Source organism: Myiozetetes cayanensis, unplaced genomic scaffold, assembly GCF_022539395.1.
Source record: "Myiozetetes cayanensis isolate MyiCay16 unplaced genomic scaffold, myiCay2020 scf6-25, whole genome shotgun sequence".
NCBI lineage: Eukaryota > Metazoa > Chordata > Aves > Passeriformes > Tyrannidae > Myiozetetes > Myiozetetes cayanensis.
The window spans coordinates 274,627-289,325 of NW_026087853.1; the positions used below are offsets into that span (position 1 = coordinate 274,627).

A 14,699-nucleotide genomic window follows, 5' to 3' on the forward strand; every position below is an offset into this window, starting at 1 on the left:
TGCCACGGGCAGGGACACCTTCCACTAGCCCAGGTTGCTCCAAGCCCCGTCCAACCTGTCCCTGGACACTTCCAAAGGTGGAACTCGTCCTTGGGAGGATGCCAGCTCTGCGTGCAGCACGTTGGGTGTGTGTCCAGTCCTCCAACCAGTCCTTGTTGCCATCCCTCTTTTCCAGATCCCGTAAATACTCCGTGTCCCCCCCAGCCCTGCTCCTGGCCCGGAGCGGAGGTCGGAGCGTGGAAGGCGTCGCTTTGCCCGAGCAGAGCGCTCAGGACGTGGTGCAGACGATCAGATATGAACTGATGGACGTTTTTGTAAGTGAAAGAGAATAAAAGGGTTCCTTTCCTCCCCTCCCGTCCCCGATTACAGCGTGGAGCTCTGCAAGACAAACATATCTGCTCGTTGCTTCCATCACACTGAGTTTGTTTTTGAAGTTTTATGGTTTGGGTCGGGGAGTCTGGGCAGAAATCTGCTGTTTGCTGTGTGGTCTCGGGGGAGGAGGCCCTGGAGTTGATGGAATGGCCTCATAATCACTGACCTGCTGCTCTGGTGGCTTGGCCTCCCGCAGGCTCTGCTCCCAGCCTTTTCCACGTGCCTTTGGGAGACTGGTTGTAGCTACAGGGCATGGATCTGGGATGAGCTGGCCTTGCTTCTCCCTCCTCTGCTCACACCCACCATGTGCCAGCTGCTCCACTGGGCTTGGCATGTGATGGGCAGGGTCGGGTGAATCCATCAGAATCCCAGCACCCCGTTGTTTTCTAGCCTTTGGATACCCCACCCTTGCTTAACCTCTGCACCCTTCCTGTCAGGACAGAAAGTCAAATTTTCCCCCTTTTTTTTTTTTTTCCTCCTCCCCATAAACCCCAACTTCTTGTTTTGATGTCTCGCAGCCCGAAATCACCGTGCAAAACCTGCCCCGGTACCTGCAGCTCACAAAGCCCTTCCTCATCCTGTTCAGTGACGGTGACATCAGCCAAATGGAAAGCGAGGAAATGCTGAAGCTGGCAAAAGGAAGACCCAAGCAGGCATTTGTGGCTTGCTGGTTGAACTTGTGAGTGTGTGAAAACCCCTTTCCTCCTTTCCGTTCGCTCGCTCTGAGCATTTTCAGGGCACGAGAGGAAAAAAAAAAACAACAAACCTGAGGCTGCAATTACTGAAAACACAAGCTGGTAATTTGATTATTGGGCCTGAAATCACCATGAGCTGGGAGGTCAAGCCATTTAGCGGTGATTCAGTCTGTGTTCTGTCTGGGCAGCTGCAAAATTGCCTGACAAAGTGAAATTAGTAAATGTTTAATTGATTGCAGAAGTAATTTTCGATGGAGTAAAATGTTCTCAAGGATGTTGTGTAGGAGCTTGACCTCGGGTCTGGTGCTATTTGTATTTTTGTTGCACGTGGGAGTAAAAGAAAGAAGAAAAGAAATTTGCCCTCCTGGAATGTCTCCTGGTGATTTTCCACCAGCAATTAGAGGGAATGGCTGGTCATTGACTGGGAGAAGAAAGTTCAGCCAGAAGAAGCCCCATAAAGCAAACTTCAAAAATATTCAAGAAACAACGAATCCAAGAGCTAAGAAACACAAGGTTGTAGGAAAGGGTTTTTTTTTACAGTCCTCTCCTCCCTAGTTGCATTTTTAAATTTTTTAGCCTCTCTTGGCCCAGAGACACCTCAGTGGCTTAATCATAACGTGCTTGGAAGCCTGGGCAGAGCCGTCCAGCGTGGGCTGGGTTGAGCTAACGGGGAATGCACATGTTTTCAGAGAGCAGGAGATTTGTTTGCCAGTAAAGCACAAGACATGAGTGCCCTGGAACTTCCCCACCTACACATCAGCCCTTGCTCTCTCCCTCCCTGACAAACTCTCTGTAGTGAGTATCTGTCTTATCAGGGGGTCCTGTGGTGTCCCTGTCCTTATGGGGGATCACTGTGGTATCCTTGTCCTGGCACTGGGGTCCCTGGTCTCATGTGGGGGGTCCCTGTACTTGTAGGGCATTATTGTTGGTTCCTCATTCTGGCAGAGGGTTTAAACCCACTCTAAAGGGTGTCCTTGTCCTCATATGAGGTCCCTGTCCTTGAAGAAGCATCCCTGCCCTCTCAGGGGTCCATGAGGGACTCCAGCAGATGAAGGGAGCAGGATGGGCCTCCCACAGGGAGCCACATCCCAGGGCACTGCCCTCCTGGGGACAGCCAGGATGGAAGGGGACAAGGAGCTAGCTGAAAACTCCGGTCTGTGGGACTCCCAGGCAGCCCCAGCACAGCCCAACAGCTGCTGCAGTCTGGAAAATCCCACACAGCCAGATGGAGGGGTCACTGGAGTGGGACAGGGCAGGAGGAGGTCACTGAGGAGAGCACTGAGGAATTATCAGGAGCTGAGCTCAGCAGAGAGTGAAATGATGAGCGTGGCACTGTCAGGCTGCTGCCAGGGGTAAAGTATCACCTTCCTCAATTTGGGCAAGAAAATAGAGGGGACCTGTCTGTAAGTCCAAGAAATCAGTCACAGACTTCCAGAACGGTCTGGGTTGGAAGGAACCTTAAAGGTCATCCAGTTCCACTGGCCTGCCATGGACAGGGACACCTTCCACTACCCAGGTTGCTCCAAGCCCCGTCCAACCTGACCTTGGACGCTCCCAGGGCTGGTGCTTCCACATTCCCACAGGCAAAACTGTGCTCTGCTGGATGTGACCCAAGGCATTTGGGGCTTGCTTGGCTCTTAGCGTTGCTGTGTCCCCAAACCTGGATCTCCTCTTGCCCGCAGGAAGAGGACTCCAGTGGGATACGGGATCCTGAGGACGTACTTTGCCGCCGTGCCTTCCCTGCCCGTCCTCGTCTGGGTGAACCTCCAGGCAGGGGGACAGGTTTTCCAGTTCCCACCAGAACAGTCCATCACTGAAGTGAACGTCTTGTCTTGGCTGGAGAAGCTCCAGGCAGGACTGGAGATTCCCAACTGTAAGTGGGCACAGGTTTATAACGTTCCTAAGCACACACTGTGAGCTCCGGCCTTGTTTATGAGAAGACACTACATGCAATAAATTGTCTGCCCTGGAATTTAATGATGGAAAAAACTAGCTCTGCTTAGTTAGGGCTGGAGAAGTACAAATAGTTCAGCCAGGAGACAATACCCACACTCACAAGTTTGCTCTGGGACTGTTTAATGTTCGGAGCCGAATGTGGATAGTTGGGAATTGGCATCTTTTCCCTGTGAAAATCCCCAAACCTGGCTGTGCTCTCCTGGTGCTCCAAACAGACCCGAAGCACAGCTGGCTCTTAAAACACCTCCCAACTCCCAGTTGTCAGTGTAAGAAATAGCTGATCTCCAGGCACCTTCCAGCATTTCTTTTGGATAGGAAAGGATAAGGAAGCTGGTGGTCTTTGGGACATAAAGGGTTGGCACATTCTGTGAAGCTTTTCACTGCCTTGATCAGCCTGAGGAAGCTTTGGAGGAAGGCAGCATGGATATGCCTTCCTTGAGAAAGCTGGAGAGGGATTTTGGACAAAGGCCTGGAGGGACGAGGGAATGGCTCCCCATTGAGAGAGGGAAGGGTTAAATGGGATATTGGGAAGGAATTCCTGGCTGTAAGGGTGATGAGGCTCTGGCACAGGTTGCCCAGAGAAGCTGTGGCTGCCCCTGGATCCCTGGAATTACTCAAGGCTGGGTTGGATGGGGCTTGGAGCAAGCTGGGAAAGTGGAAGGTGTCCCTGCCCACAGCAGAGGAGTGGAATGAGATGATCTTTAAGGTCCATTCCAACCCAAACCTGTCAACCCAACTTGGGTCAACCCAAGTCTGTTTTTTTACGATTTTATCATCTTTAAGAAAAGATTGTTAATTTTGTGTTTCCTGAAAGGGCCGAAGAAAGCCACAATTCCTCCGAAAGGGAAATATCTGTGGAGGGTGAGGCATTTAACTCTTTAACTTACCAACATGGGACTGTATTTGCTCCTCAGGTACCTTGTCTGAGGAGGACTGGAAACCACCGCTGCCTGCTTACGACTTCCTTCAGATGATGGAGACGGCCGTGCCTGAGCTCCCCCTCCACCCTTCCCACCGCCCTGGGGACCTGCCAGCCCAGCACCCACCCCAGAGCCCAGGAGGGGACACTGCCATCCGGGAAGAGCCATCCCAGGAGAGCGTGGCAGGGAAAGCTGCGTCCCCGGGCAGGGACCTGCGGGGCACGGCCCCCAGGCTGGCGGCCAGGGACAAACAGGGCAGGAGACACAGCGAGCTCTGAGGGCTGGGGCGGGGAAATGTGAGGCTGCCCACGGAAACCTCGCGTTTTCCCAGCCCTCTGCACCAAGGAGAGAAGTGGTTTGAGCTGTGAGTGAGTGGTGAAGGGGTAAAGCAGCTCCCTGCTGCAGTGTGTTTCCAGTGCCAGAGACGTGTCTGTACATCCCACACATTGATCCCTGGCTGCTGTTGGGAGCTCCCCGTGCAACGAACTACACTGGGAAACACAAATCAGCACAGCCCTGCTCTGTAGTTTCCCTAAATCTCACACAGTCACTTCGGGAAGGGGTGAGTGATTCCAAGATAAAAAACCTGTTTCCTCCCCGATGGCAGTAGGAGCTCTACCGATGGGTGTCGGCGAGTCCTGCAATTCCATCTGCACTGGAACCATGTGCAGCCGGGATGGCCAGTGTTCCACCCACTCCTGGGCTGCCCCAACCAGCACCTGCTTGTGTTTACACCTGACCTGCGTCCCAAACCCATGAGCGTGTTCATCCTCAGCGGTAAGAGGAGGATCTGGTTAAAGCAGATTTGTTACAGAAGCCACAGCTCAGCTCACACAACAGCCCTGAATAGCTGGGACAAAACTCTGCCAGCAAATCCCAAGGGTGGGCAGCTTGTGGGAGATGGCTTTCCTCACTGCTGGCATTTTCTTGGGCACAAGCCCAGGGGGTTATTTGCAGCCCCGGTTTTTCTTTGCCCTTGGTGAGAGCGGCGAGGTTGGTGCTTCCTGAGCTGGGAATGGTGCTGGGAGTGAGGTCTGTGGAAAGCCCAGCAAGGCTGAACCCTCCTGGGATGGGATGGAGCTGCTTCACATCCATGACTAGGTGGGGACATGCAAAACCTGGGGAAGTGGCTTTCCAGCCTTTGCCCATCTCGTGGGGACAACAAATGGCAGGGAGTTGGAACTAGATGATCTTTAAGGTCCCTCCCAACCCAAACCATTCTGGGGTTCCGTGATCATCCCATCCTCTTCAATAAAAATCTCCCTTCCACAGCACCCCTAAGATGTGCTGGGACAGTCAGACCCTCCTCCTGCTCCTTAGAGCTCTGAAATTCCTGAAAAGGGGAAAATCAGTGGTAATGCTGAGAGCGTTGTAAACTGTGTTTCTCATCCTGCAAACAGCCCACATGGTTGGGAGTATTTTGAAATGCCCAGAAATAGATCATTAGTTCTGGGCTCTCCTGGAAGCCCTTAATTGAATCAGACCATTTTTGGACTGAATGACAGGCTGTGAGCCAAAATGTATATATTTAAAGGAATAAACTGCAGCATGCTGATCAGAGGCAGTATTCCCGAGGGAATGGGAAGGTCAGGGTGTGAAGGGATCCTCCGTCATTTCTGTGCTCTATGAGGTCCTTACGCTGCTGGACCCCGTGAGCTGTGCATTGGTCACTTCCCGTCCTGTTCCTAATCACAGAATCCCAGGATGGTTTGGGTTGGAAGGGACCTTAAAGCCCATCTTGTTCCACCCCCTGCCACGGGCAGGGACACCTTCCACTAGCCCAGTTTGCTCCAATCCCTGTCCAACCTGGCCTTGGACACTTCCAGGGATGGGGCAGCCACAGCTTCTCTGGGCAGTATGTTCCAGTGCTTTACCACCCTCACAGGGAAAATTCCTTCCCAATATCCCATCCAGCCCTGCCCTCTCTCAGGTGAAGTGCAATGCTTGGGTTTGTCATCGGTGTCCTAAATAAACTCCATCCCAAGCAGACTTGGTCTGCATCTGTCCTGGGCGCTGGGTGGTGGGCGCAGGGGCTGCTGTCCTGGGATGGGTGTCCTGCAGCAGCAGGATCCCTTCCTTCCACGGGGTTTGTGCAGGACAGGAAGCATTCCCACATCCCCGCTCTTGTCCACGTGTCCTTTCCCAGCCGCAGCCCTTCTCCCGTGCCGGGTCGGGGCTGGAGTTTGTCACTAGGGGTCAGTGCCACATCTCCGTTGTGGCTTCGCGAGTCGCTGCCTCTCCCGGTGCTGCTGGATTGACGCTGGAGCGTTGCCACCAAAGGGATGAGAGGTCAGAGGTGGCTTCCCCGAGAGATCCCGCGGGGATGCTTTTTGCTCCCAGGGAGTCCTGGCTCCACTGGCTTCATCCCCCATCAACAGTGGGATCCATCAGCCTGAGCCTCCCAGGTTGGGTTGGGGTGCCAGGAGTCCTGAGCTGAGCCCACTTTGCCTGGGAAGGGATGTGCTTGTCCGTGTCCTGCTCCTGCCAGCTGGATTTGCTGTGGGCTGCTGGGGTTTGCTGTGGATGTGGGTCAGGATCCTGGAACCACATCGAGTGGCTTTGAGTTTGCTGGGATTTTATTTTTTCAATGCAAAATGTCTTTTTTGTTGTGTAGCACCATCAGGAACTTGGGTTGGAAGGGACATTAAAGGTCATCTCATTCCAACCCATGCCATGGGCAGGGGCACCCTCCACTAGACCAAGTTTCTCCAAGCCCCATCCAACCTGGCCTGGAGCACTTCCCGGGATGGGGCAGCCACAGCTTCTCTGGGGAGATGGGGAAATTTATGGGGCTAGATATGTGCTGGGATATGTAGGGACAGGGAGAAGATTTTAGGGATACTGGGGACAGTTTGATGGTGGCCTGCATCCCACAGCGCTCCTTCGCCAGAGGAAACACTCCGGCCCTCAGCCGTTTGGAACAGCTCTGGCTCTGGGGTGGAAAGAAACACTCCATGGGTGTTTATTGAACCAGAGTCACAGAGTGGTCTGGGTTGAAAGGGACCTTTAAAGGGCATCCAGTCCAAACCCCTGGATGGGCAGGGACACCTTTCACTGGACCAGGTTGGTCCAAGCCCCGTCCAACCCAGCCTTGAATTATGACTTTAAATGAGAAGTGAGTCGGAGGTGGGAGAGCTCTGGCTGTGGGGGCAGCTGTGAGGTCAGAGCAAATCCCACCAGGATGGAGGATTGGGATGACTGGAGTGCTGTCCTGCTCCCTAAGCAGCAGGAGGCAGCCAGGGATCACCAGGACATCATCTCTCCCTGTGTCAGCAATGCTGGTGCTGAGGTGAGGTGAGATCTTAAGGAACGCTGATGTTATCGGCTCCTTCTTCAACCCTATGGCAACAAAAGACGTGTTTGTCTGGGTAAACCACAGATCTGACTCCCCTGGTTGAAGCTACTGGGGTGCATGCTGAGCTGGAGATTTCCTGGCAGATATGGATGGACTGTTTACAGCTTCAGACCAAACTCTTCTTTTGATGGGACTTTATATCCAAAGGTGGACATTTGGAGCCTTTCAGGGGGTGTTTAAATGTCAGTGGTTGATCAGAAGATAAAATGATGATAAACATGCACATAAAAAAGATTATGTGCTTGTCCTAAAAAGCAAAACAATTTATTATCCCAAACAGTAGGAAATTCTCCCTGCTGGTCCCTTGGAACTCAGGACGTTCTATGGTTCTCTGATCTCTCACCATCCTCAAGGACTCCTACAAAACCACCATCACCTGTTAGGAGTGAGGAAGGCTTGCAGCAGTACTCCCTGCAGGACAGGGGAATATTAAGGATGTGTGTTTTGTTTTCCATGTTTAAAAGCTTCTAGAGGAAGGATTATGGAGGTGCCTGCTGGTCTCCAAACCGTGGGACACGGGAAGCAGCCACGGTGTTTCTCCCAGCTTTCCACCCCTTTGAGCAAAACGAGGGTGGTGAACGACAAGTCCTTGCGTTGGAAGGTGGATTTTCCAAATTTGGGTATTCCCAGCCCATCCTGGACCACTGATGGCCACAGTCCCTCCTGGCAGGCCTCCCTCCGTGGCCAGGCTCTCCTCTGGCTGTGCCATAGGGATACAGCTGCAGGACAGGCGGCTGCAGCAGGGAGGAGGCAGGAGAGGACACTGTCCCCAGGAGGAAGATGCTGCAAGGCAGGAGCAGGGGCACGGGAAGGACAGATCTGCCTGGATGGATTCCAGCAGCGCTGCCAGGATGTGGAGCAGGACAAGACCTGGAGAGCTGGCTTGTGTCCCTTGAGCTCATCGGTGCCTGGTGCTGTGCGGGGACGGGGAGTCTGGCAGGGCTGGGGGATGGTGGGAACCAACCAGCCACTCCATCCCATCTGGTGGCTCAGCCTGGCAGAGATGCTCTGCCTGCAGGGCAGGTTTGTCTCCAGCAGGGCTTGGCCACAATCCATGTCCCAGGGCACCCGCCCCTGCCAAGCAGCGGCCGAGCCGCATCCGGGACTGTTTGTCCGGAGTTGCCGGGTGAGGTTGGTCTCCTGCTGAGGGTTTCTGGAATCTCCTGGGCCAGACCCTTAGGGGCACCCAGGTTTACAAGGGTGAGGCAATCCATCCTGGCGGCCTGGGGCTGTGTTCCCTGTGACTTTGGCATTGCCCAAGGGGGTGGGAGAAGGATCCTGTGGCTCCGCAGTGCCTGGGGTGTCCGTCATTGCCAGCACGTCCCACTGGCCAGGCCCCAAACCAGCTCTCCTGAGTCCAACCCTGTTAGTTTGGGGACCAACTTGGGTGAATCTGGGGACAAACAGGCAAGCAGATGTTGGTCCAGGGGTGGGATGGGAAACAATTGATGACCTATTGGCACAGTCGGAGGTGGCTGAGGAGCTGTGCTGGGGAAAGGAGGGTGCAAGGGCAGGATGGAGCTGGGACGTGAGATGAGGGGTGGCAGCTGAGCTGGATGTGGTTCCTCATGGCTCTTCCACCTGGCACTTCCACTGCTAAAAATACAACAGGCCCAGGGAAGAACCTCCAGTCTTTAGCTTGCAAAGTGGCCACGATGGGACCTCCATCCCTTCTGCCCCGTGCCCAGCATGGGCAGGGGTTGGGTCTCCAGGACACCACTGGCTCCATCCTCCTGGAGCCGGCGATTGAGGTGGAGCCAGGACGAGCAGCCCAAGCCGTTTCCTCATAAAACCCCTCCTCTCTGTGTTTTCCCTTCCCAACAGAGGTGCTCCACCTCCAGCATCCTCTGGCACTACACCCATGGCTACGGCGTCCTCTGTTCCCAAGCTGGGTCCGTGCAAGGACCTTGCTGCCTGTGGCTCTCACAACCAGGGGGTGAAGTCCAAGTCCAGGCTGGAAGAGCAGCAGCCACAATGGACCATCCCATGGCCATCCCTTCACAGTGTCTTCCCCACCCCATCACTGGAAGGGGGTTCCATGGGGCTGGGAGGGTGGCCCGTCCCCAGTGCCACGTCGCTGGCTCCATTGTTCATTGTTCCCCCCTGGCTCTTGGAGCCGGCCTGGAGACGGGAAGCGATAAGTGGGGAGAGGGCACCGCTGCGGTTCCTGCGCTCCGGCAGGTTATTTCCCGACCTCTCCTTAGGTAAACTCAGCCCTTGGCCTCCCCTGAGAGTTTGCTTTGCTGTCCCGCTCTCCTCCAGCCCGGCGTGGGGCCCAGGGGAGCAGCCTGGCTCTATTAATAGCCCCATGGATTGCCCAATCCCTCCTGTGTGTCGAAAGAGCGGCATCAACGCCGTGATTCAGCCCCTGGTGGCAACACAGGGGTCAGTTCCCCCTGAAGGGCTCTGCTGGGAAGGCTCCCAGACCGCCAGGGCGACGCTCTCCCTCTGGGGAGGTGGGGAAGAGCCTTTGCTCCATAGGATGGGGATTTCTTGGCTTGCTTGGAACACAGGTAGTGGTATCACTAACCTTGGTGGTGTTCTCCCCGTGGGCACTGCCCAAGCTCATGGGCTGGATCTGTAAAGAGTAAAAACCAGGACCCTCAGGGAGGGCAAAGCCATGGAATTGTGGGATCATTTAAGTTGGAACAAACCTCTGAGATCATCGAGTCCAACTGTTTCCCCAGCACTGCGAAGTCCCACCAAATCACGTCCCTGGGTGCCACATCCACAGGGCTTTTGAATCCCTCCAGGGAAGGGGACTCCATCACTGCCATGGGCAGCTGTGCCAGGGCTGGACAACTTTCCATAATATCCAATCTACACCTCCCCTGGTGCAACTTCAGGTGGTTTCCTCTTGTCCTCAGGGCTGAAAGAGACTCCTGGGAATGAAATCCGTGGTGTCCCTATCCCAGCCCCTTGCTCCATGGGCAGTCCTGCCTGGAAGAGAGTGGAGAGCAGAGCCTCGGTGCAGTGCATGGAGCATCTCCTCAGGCTCCTGCTGGGTTTTAACTCCTGGAGTCTCCTGCAGTTGGGCTTGTGAGTGACCCATGCTGGGGAGGGGGAGCTTTGGAGGGCTGGAGATGTGCTCTGGGTGACTCTCTGTGGATCCTGGCCCTGCCGTGGGGAGATGGGTGGGAGAAGTGGCCCATGGGGAGAGGTTGGATCCTGGATATGGATGTGTGAGGGATGTTACAGCTGGGAGAGTTCAGCTCAGCGCAGCAGTGAGCAGGGGAGGGAGCCCCAGCTGTGAGGCACTAACACCAAGGCAAATATTTGGAAAGGCACTTGCTGCCCAAAAATAGCTGGAAAAGCTTTCAGGAGCAAAGCTGGTACAGTGTCCGTGGACAGCAGCCAGAGCCCCCCAGCCCAGGGCACCTCCCAGTGCAAGGGACAGAGGTGGGAAAGGGACATGACCGGTGCCTGTCCGTGAATCACCCTTCCTGTGGTAGTGGGGCTCCTTCTGGAGGCACCCCATCCCATGGACCTGGCAGCTGAGGATAGTTTGAAAGCCTAAAGGGATTAACACCAGGCAGGATCCTGCTTCATTCCTTCTCCGAGGGCAGACTGAGCTCCTCACCGGAGTCTTCCTAACCAGGGAGGCACTGGAAGCCCTTTTGGAGCCTTAATTATGTGCTGGCTTAATTATGGGGCTGACTGTGACATTCCCGGGTGTCCCACCTAGCTCTCAGGCAGTGCTGCTCCATGTTCCCACTGATCCCTGTCCCTGGGATATCAGCCAAACCCAGAATCCATGAAAAAAACCTCCACCAAAACCCAACCTGTCTGTTTATCCTCACTCCCTGATTTGTAGTGGGGTTGGAATCAGGAGCTGGGGGTGTTTCTGGATGTCAGCTTGGACACGATGCTGCAGCCTTGGGCTGCTGGATGTTGTAGCAGGGCTCAGAGATTGGTCCCAAGGGACTTGGAGATCCCAGGACCCGTGCTGGGAATGGGACACCTCCTGTGTGGCACCACCGCCACCCCCAGGGACACCGGGATGGCCATCCTGGGTGGGATCTGCACCAGACCCACAGCAGGAGTAGGACAGGATGAGGTTGGTATCCAGCCTTCCCTCTCCCTGTCCATCGAGAGGGACACCAAGCCTGTCAGGAGAAAGCCATGGAGAGTGAAATGGGAGGCTGGGAGCATGATTCAGGCTGTGTCACCGCGGGGCAGCGGCGCGCCGGCCGGAGGAAATCCCTCCTGATTCATGGCTTGGGGGAAGTCCTGGGGCTGGTCGGGACCGCGGGGACCCAGCGAGGCCACCCCGCAGCAAAGAGGGCTCTGGTGACAGGGCACAGCCACATGCCAGCCTCGCCCCCGCTCCAGCAGCCCGGCCGCAGAGGATGCAGGAAGGCAGCGAGATTCCCGGGGGGACACACGGGGCACCAGAAGGATGCCTGGGGTGAGTAAGGGAGAAAGCCGGGATTGCTCACCAGCAGGGATTTCTCTCTTCCTTTATCGCGTCCAGCAGCACAGCACGGTCTGTTTTAAGGACTCGGCTCCAGCTGGGACCAGGTCTCACATATTTTACTTTATCTCTGCAGTCTGATTCCCAGGGAATGGGAAAAGGGCTTCACAGCACAGCCCAGCCCAGCCGGCCCCGGCTCCCGGTGGCAGAGCTTCAACTATTCCCCTGGCAAGCCCTGTCCTGCCGTACCGGGGAGAGGGGCCAGCTGGCTGCAATTCCCGGCTTTTCCCCTGTGCCGACGGTCCCAGTGACCTGACAACACTGAGGGGGCTCTGGGACGACACCCCCCACATCCCCTGCCCTCACAAGGTGGGTTTCCCACCCTCAGGTTAATCCCTGAATAGATCCCAAGCGCCTTGCTGGGGGCTGGGGGTCCCTTCAGAAAGGGGGTTGGGAATTCAGAGGGGCTGGGTTTGCCTTTGGGAAGCACTGACCATCAGCAGCTGAGGTTGCTCTGACTTCCCCCGTCCTTGGACTCGTTCCCTGAATCCCAGTGAAAGTCTGCCGATGGAGACAAGCTACAAAGAGACCTTCAGTGTGAGCCAGCGGGACCAGCCCAACATTCCTGCCCCCAGACAGCTCCCAGAGTAGATCTGTGTCTTCAAGGATATGAGTTAAAGCCATTTAATCACAAGCCTCCTGTTGTCCATTTCCTTTGGACCTCCTCAGCTTTCCATGTTGTTTTTTTTTTTTTTTTTTTCTTGAGCAACATCCTTCTGAGATCCCGAGGATGGTTGAAAATTGAGTCACCGGCAGCAGGGACTGTGTAACCCTGCTCTGCTCCCTCCCATTCCGTGGATCTGCCCTGAGCCACTGGTAGTCCAGCCAGGGCAAACTCCTCTGTGCATCTACCCTGCCATCCAGGGAAAAGGAGTGCTCCAGTGGTGCTGGGAACATCCTGCAGTCTCCCAGGAAAACAGGAGGGGTTTGCTTTTGCAGGGGCACGTGGATGTCCCTGGTCCCTGCACCAACATGAGGTGACTGACCCCCATTTGACCCAGCTCTTCATCCCAGCCCTCCCATCTGCTGCTTGATATCCAGGATATGGAGACAGGCTGGGAGAGCTGGGGGGTTCAACCTGGAGAAGAGAAGGCTCCAGGGAGACCTGAGAGCCCCTTCCAGAGCCTAAAGGGGCTCCAGGAGAGCTGGAGAGGGACTTGGGACAAGGGATGGAGGGACAGGGTAAGGAGGAATGGCTTCCTACTGCCAGAAGGCAGGGCTAGATGGGATATTTAGGAGAAATTCCTGGCTGTGAGGGTGGTGAGGCCCTGGCACAGGTTGCCCAGAGAAGCTGTGGCTACTCCTGGATCCCTGGAAGTGTTCCAGGTTGGGTTGGACGGGGCTTGGAGCAACCTGGGCTAGTGGAAGGTGTCCCTGCCCATGGCAGGGCAGTGGAACTGGATGACCTCCAACCCAAACTGTTCTGTGAGTCTGGGACTGATTTCTTGGACTTACAGACAGGTCCCCTCTATTTTCTTGCCCAAATTGAGGAAGGTGATACTTTACCCCTGGCAGCAGCCTGACAGTGCCACGCTCATCATTTCACTCTCTGCTGAGCTCAGCTCCTGATAATTCCTCAGTGCTCTCCTCAGTGACCTCCTCCTGCCCTGTCCCACTCCAGTGACCCCTCCATCTGGCTGTGTGGGATTTTCCAGACTGCAGCAGCTGTTGGGCTGTGCTGGGGCTGCCTGGGAGTCCCACACACCGGAGTTTTCAGCCAGCTCCTTGTCCCCTTCCATCCTGGCTGTCCCCAGGAGGGCAGTGCCCTGGGGCTCTGCCTTCATCTGCTGGAGTCCCTCATGGACGCCTCAGAGGGCAGGGATGCTTCTTCAAGGACAGGGACCTCATATGAGGACAAGGACACCCTTTACAGTGGGTTTAGACCCTCTGCAAGAATGAGGATCCCACAACAACACCTCTACAAGGACAGGGATTTCCCCTTTCAGAGCAGAAACCCTGATACCAGGACAAGGATCCCACAGTGACTCCCTAGGAGGACAGGGTCTGCTCTGCAAGGATGGGGACCCCAGAGGTGTCCCCTGTGAGTGATGGTCCCTGGAGCTGCCAGCATCCTTCACTCCCAGAAAGGCACCAGCGAGTCCAAGCAAGGGTGAAAGGGCAATTCAATAAAATTTAAAACATGCCCTGGGCACTGCTGGGAGAGGGAAAGTTCTCAAAGCAAACACGCCTGCAAGGAGAAATCCTCCCTGGCTTAGCACATCCTTCTAAAAACACGGAATGACTTCAGAAAAATCTGAGAAAACACGAGCTGCTCCTTCCCCAGAGGGAGAAAAATAGGGAAAAGCAGCAGCATGACGGTTTCTGGTGACTGGACCTGAATATCCCTGTCCTGCAGGGAATGGGGAATGCACTCCAGGGAATGCACTCCAGGGCCTTGGGGTGGGCAGGATGGAGATGTTGGGGTACCAACAGCAAATACCCCTGAGAGCACCCCTGCAATGCCCAGGCAGAGCTGATCTCCCTAAAAAAAAGTCATCAGAGGCAGAATATTTGCTCAAATGCTCCCCCAAACACCCTGGAAAAGGGATGTGCTGCTCCAGGGCCCTTCAGCTCCCTCTCTGAGGGAGATTATTGATTTCAAACTTAGCGAATCGTGATTTATTCCGACAATTGCCACACACATTAATCACAGCAATGAATAATTAACGGAATAGCTCTTGTGAAGCTGTTCCAGAAGCGTTTGGCACCACGGGAGCACCGGCTATTTGAAGCTGAGCCCGGTCTCTCCATCCAGATGGAGCTGGTGCCAGTGGGGTGCACTGGCAGGAAAATGCCCTGCCCAGGGAGGAAGAAGCGGCCACAATTGCCTGGGTTGTGCAAGAAGCTCCAGCGAGGCAGGGAAGTGCTGAGCAAACCGCTTTGGGAAGGATGCTGGGAGGGAAGGACCTCTCTGAGGGGGTAATGGC

At 55.3% G+C, this 14,699-nt stretch overlaps 3 protein-coding genes across 7 annotated transcripts in view; 2 read left to right on the forward strand and 1 right to left on the reverse strand.

The window, feature by feature from the left end:
- The window catches only part of TXNDC16 (thioredoxin domain containing 16), a 40,044-nt gene extending 34,112 nt beyond the window's left edge, over window positions 1–5,932 (forward strand). For 2 of the 3 annotated variants that reach the window (XM_050336112.1, XM_050336111.1), the window contains exons 18-21: window positions 176–314; window positions 891–1,051; window positions 2,750–2,940; window positions 3,938–5,932. In XM_050336112.1, coding sequence (XP_050192069.1) covers window positions 176–314; window positions 891–1,051; window positions 2,750–2,940; window positions 3,938–4,221 — 775 coding nt within the window. In that variant the 3' untranslated portion in view covers window positions 4,222–5,932. The remainder of the gene's footprint in view (window positions 1–175; window positions 315–890; window positions 1,052–2,749; window positions 2,941–3,937) is intronic. The other variant, XM_050336113.1, reaches the window with a different exon arrangement.
- The window catches only part of GNPNAT1 (glucosamine-phosphate N-acetyltransferase 1), a 152,159-nt gene that overhangs the window by 110,422 nt on the left and 27,038 nt on the right, over window positions 1–14,699 (forward strand). The window contains exon 7 of one of the 3 annotated variants that reach the window (XR_007631517.1): window positions 13,038–13,060. The exons of the other annotated variants lie outside the window; for them this stretch is intronic. The gene's annotated coding sequence lies outside the window, so the exon portion shown is untranslated. Of the gene's footprint in view, window positions 1–13,037; window positions 13,061–14,699 lie in introns of those variants that run through there. 3 annotated transcript variants of the gene reach the window in all.
- Window positions 1–14,699, reverse strand: part of PSMC6 (proteasome 26S subunit, ATPase 6) — a 246,791-nt gene that overhangs the window by 83,231 nt on the left and 148,861 nt on the right. The gene's annotated exons all lie outside the window — the stretch shown is intronic.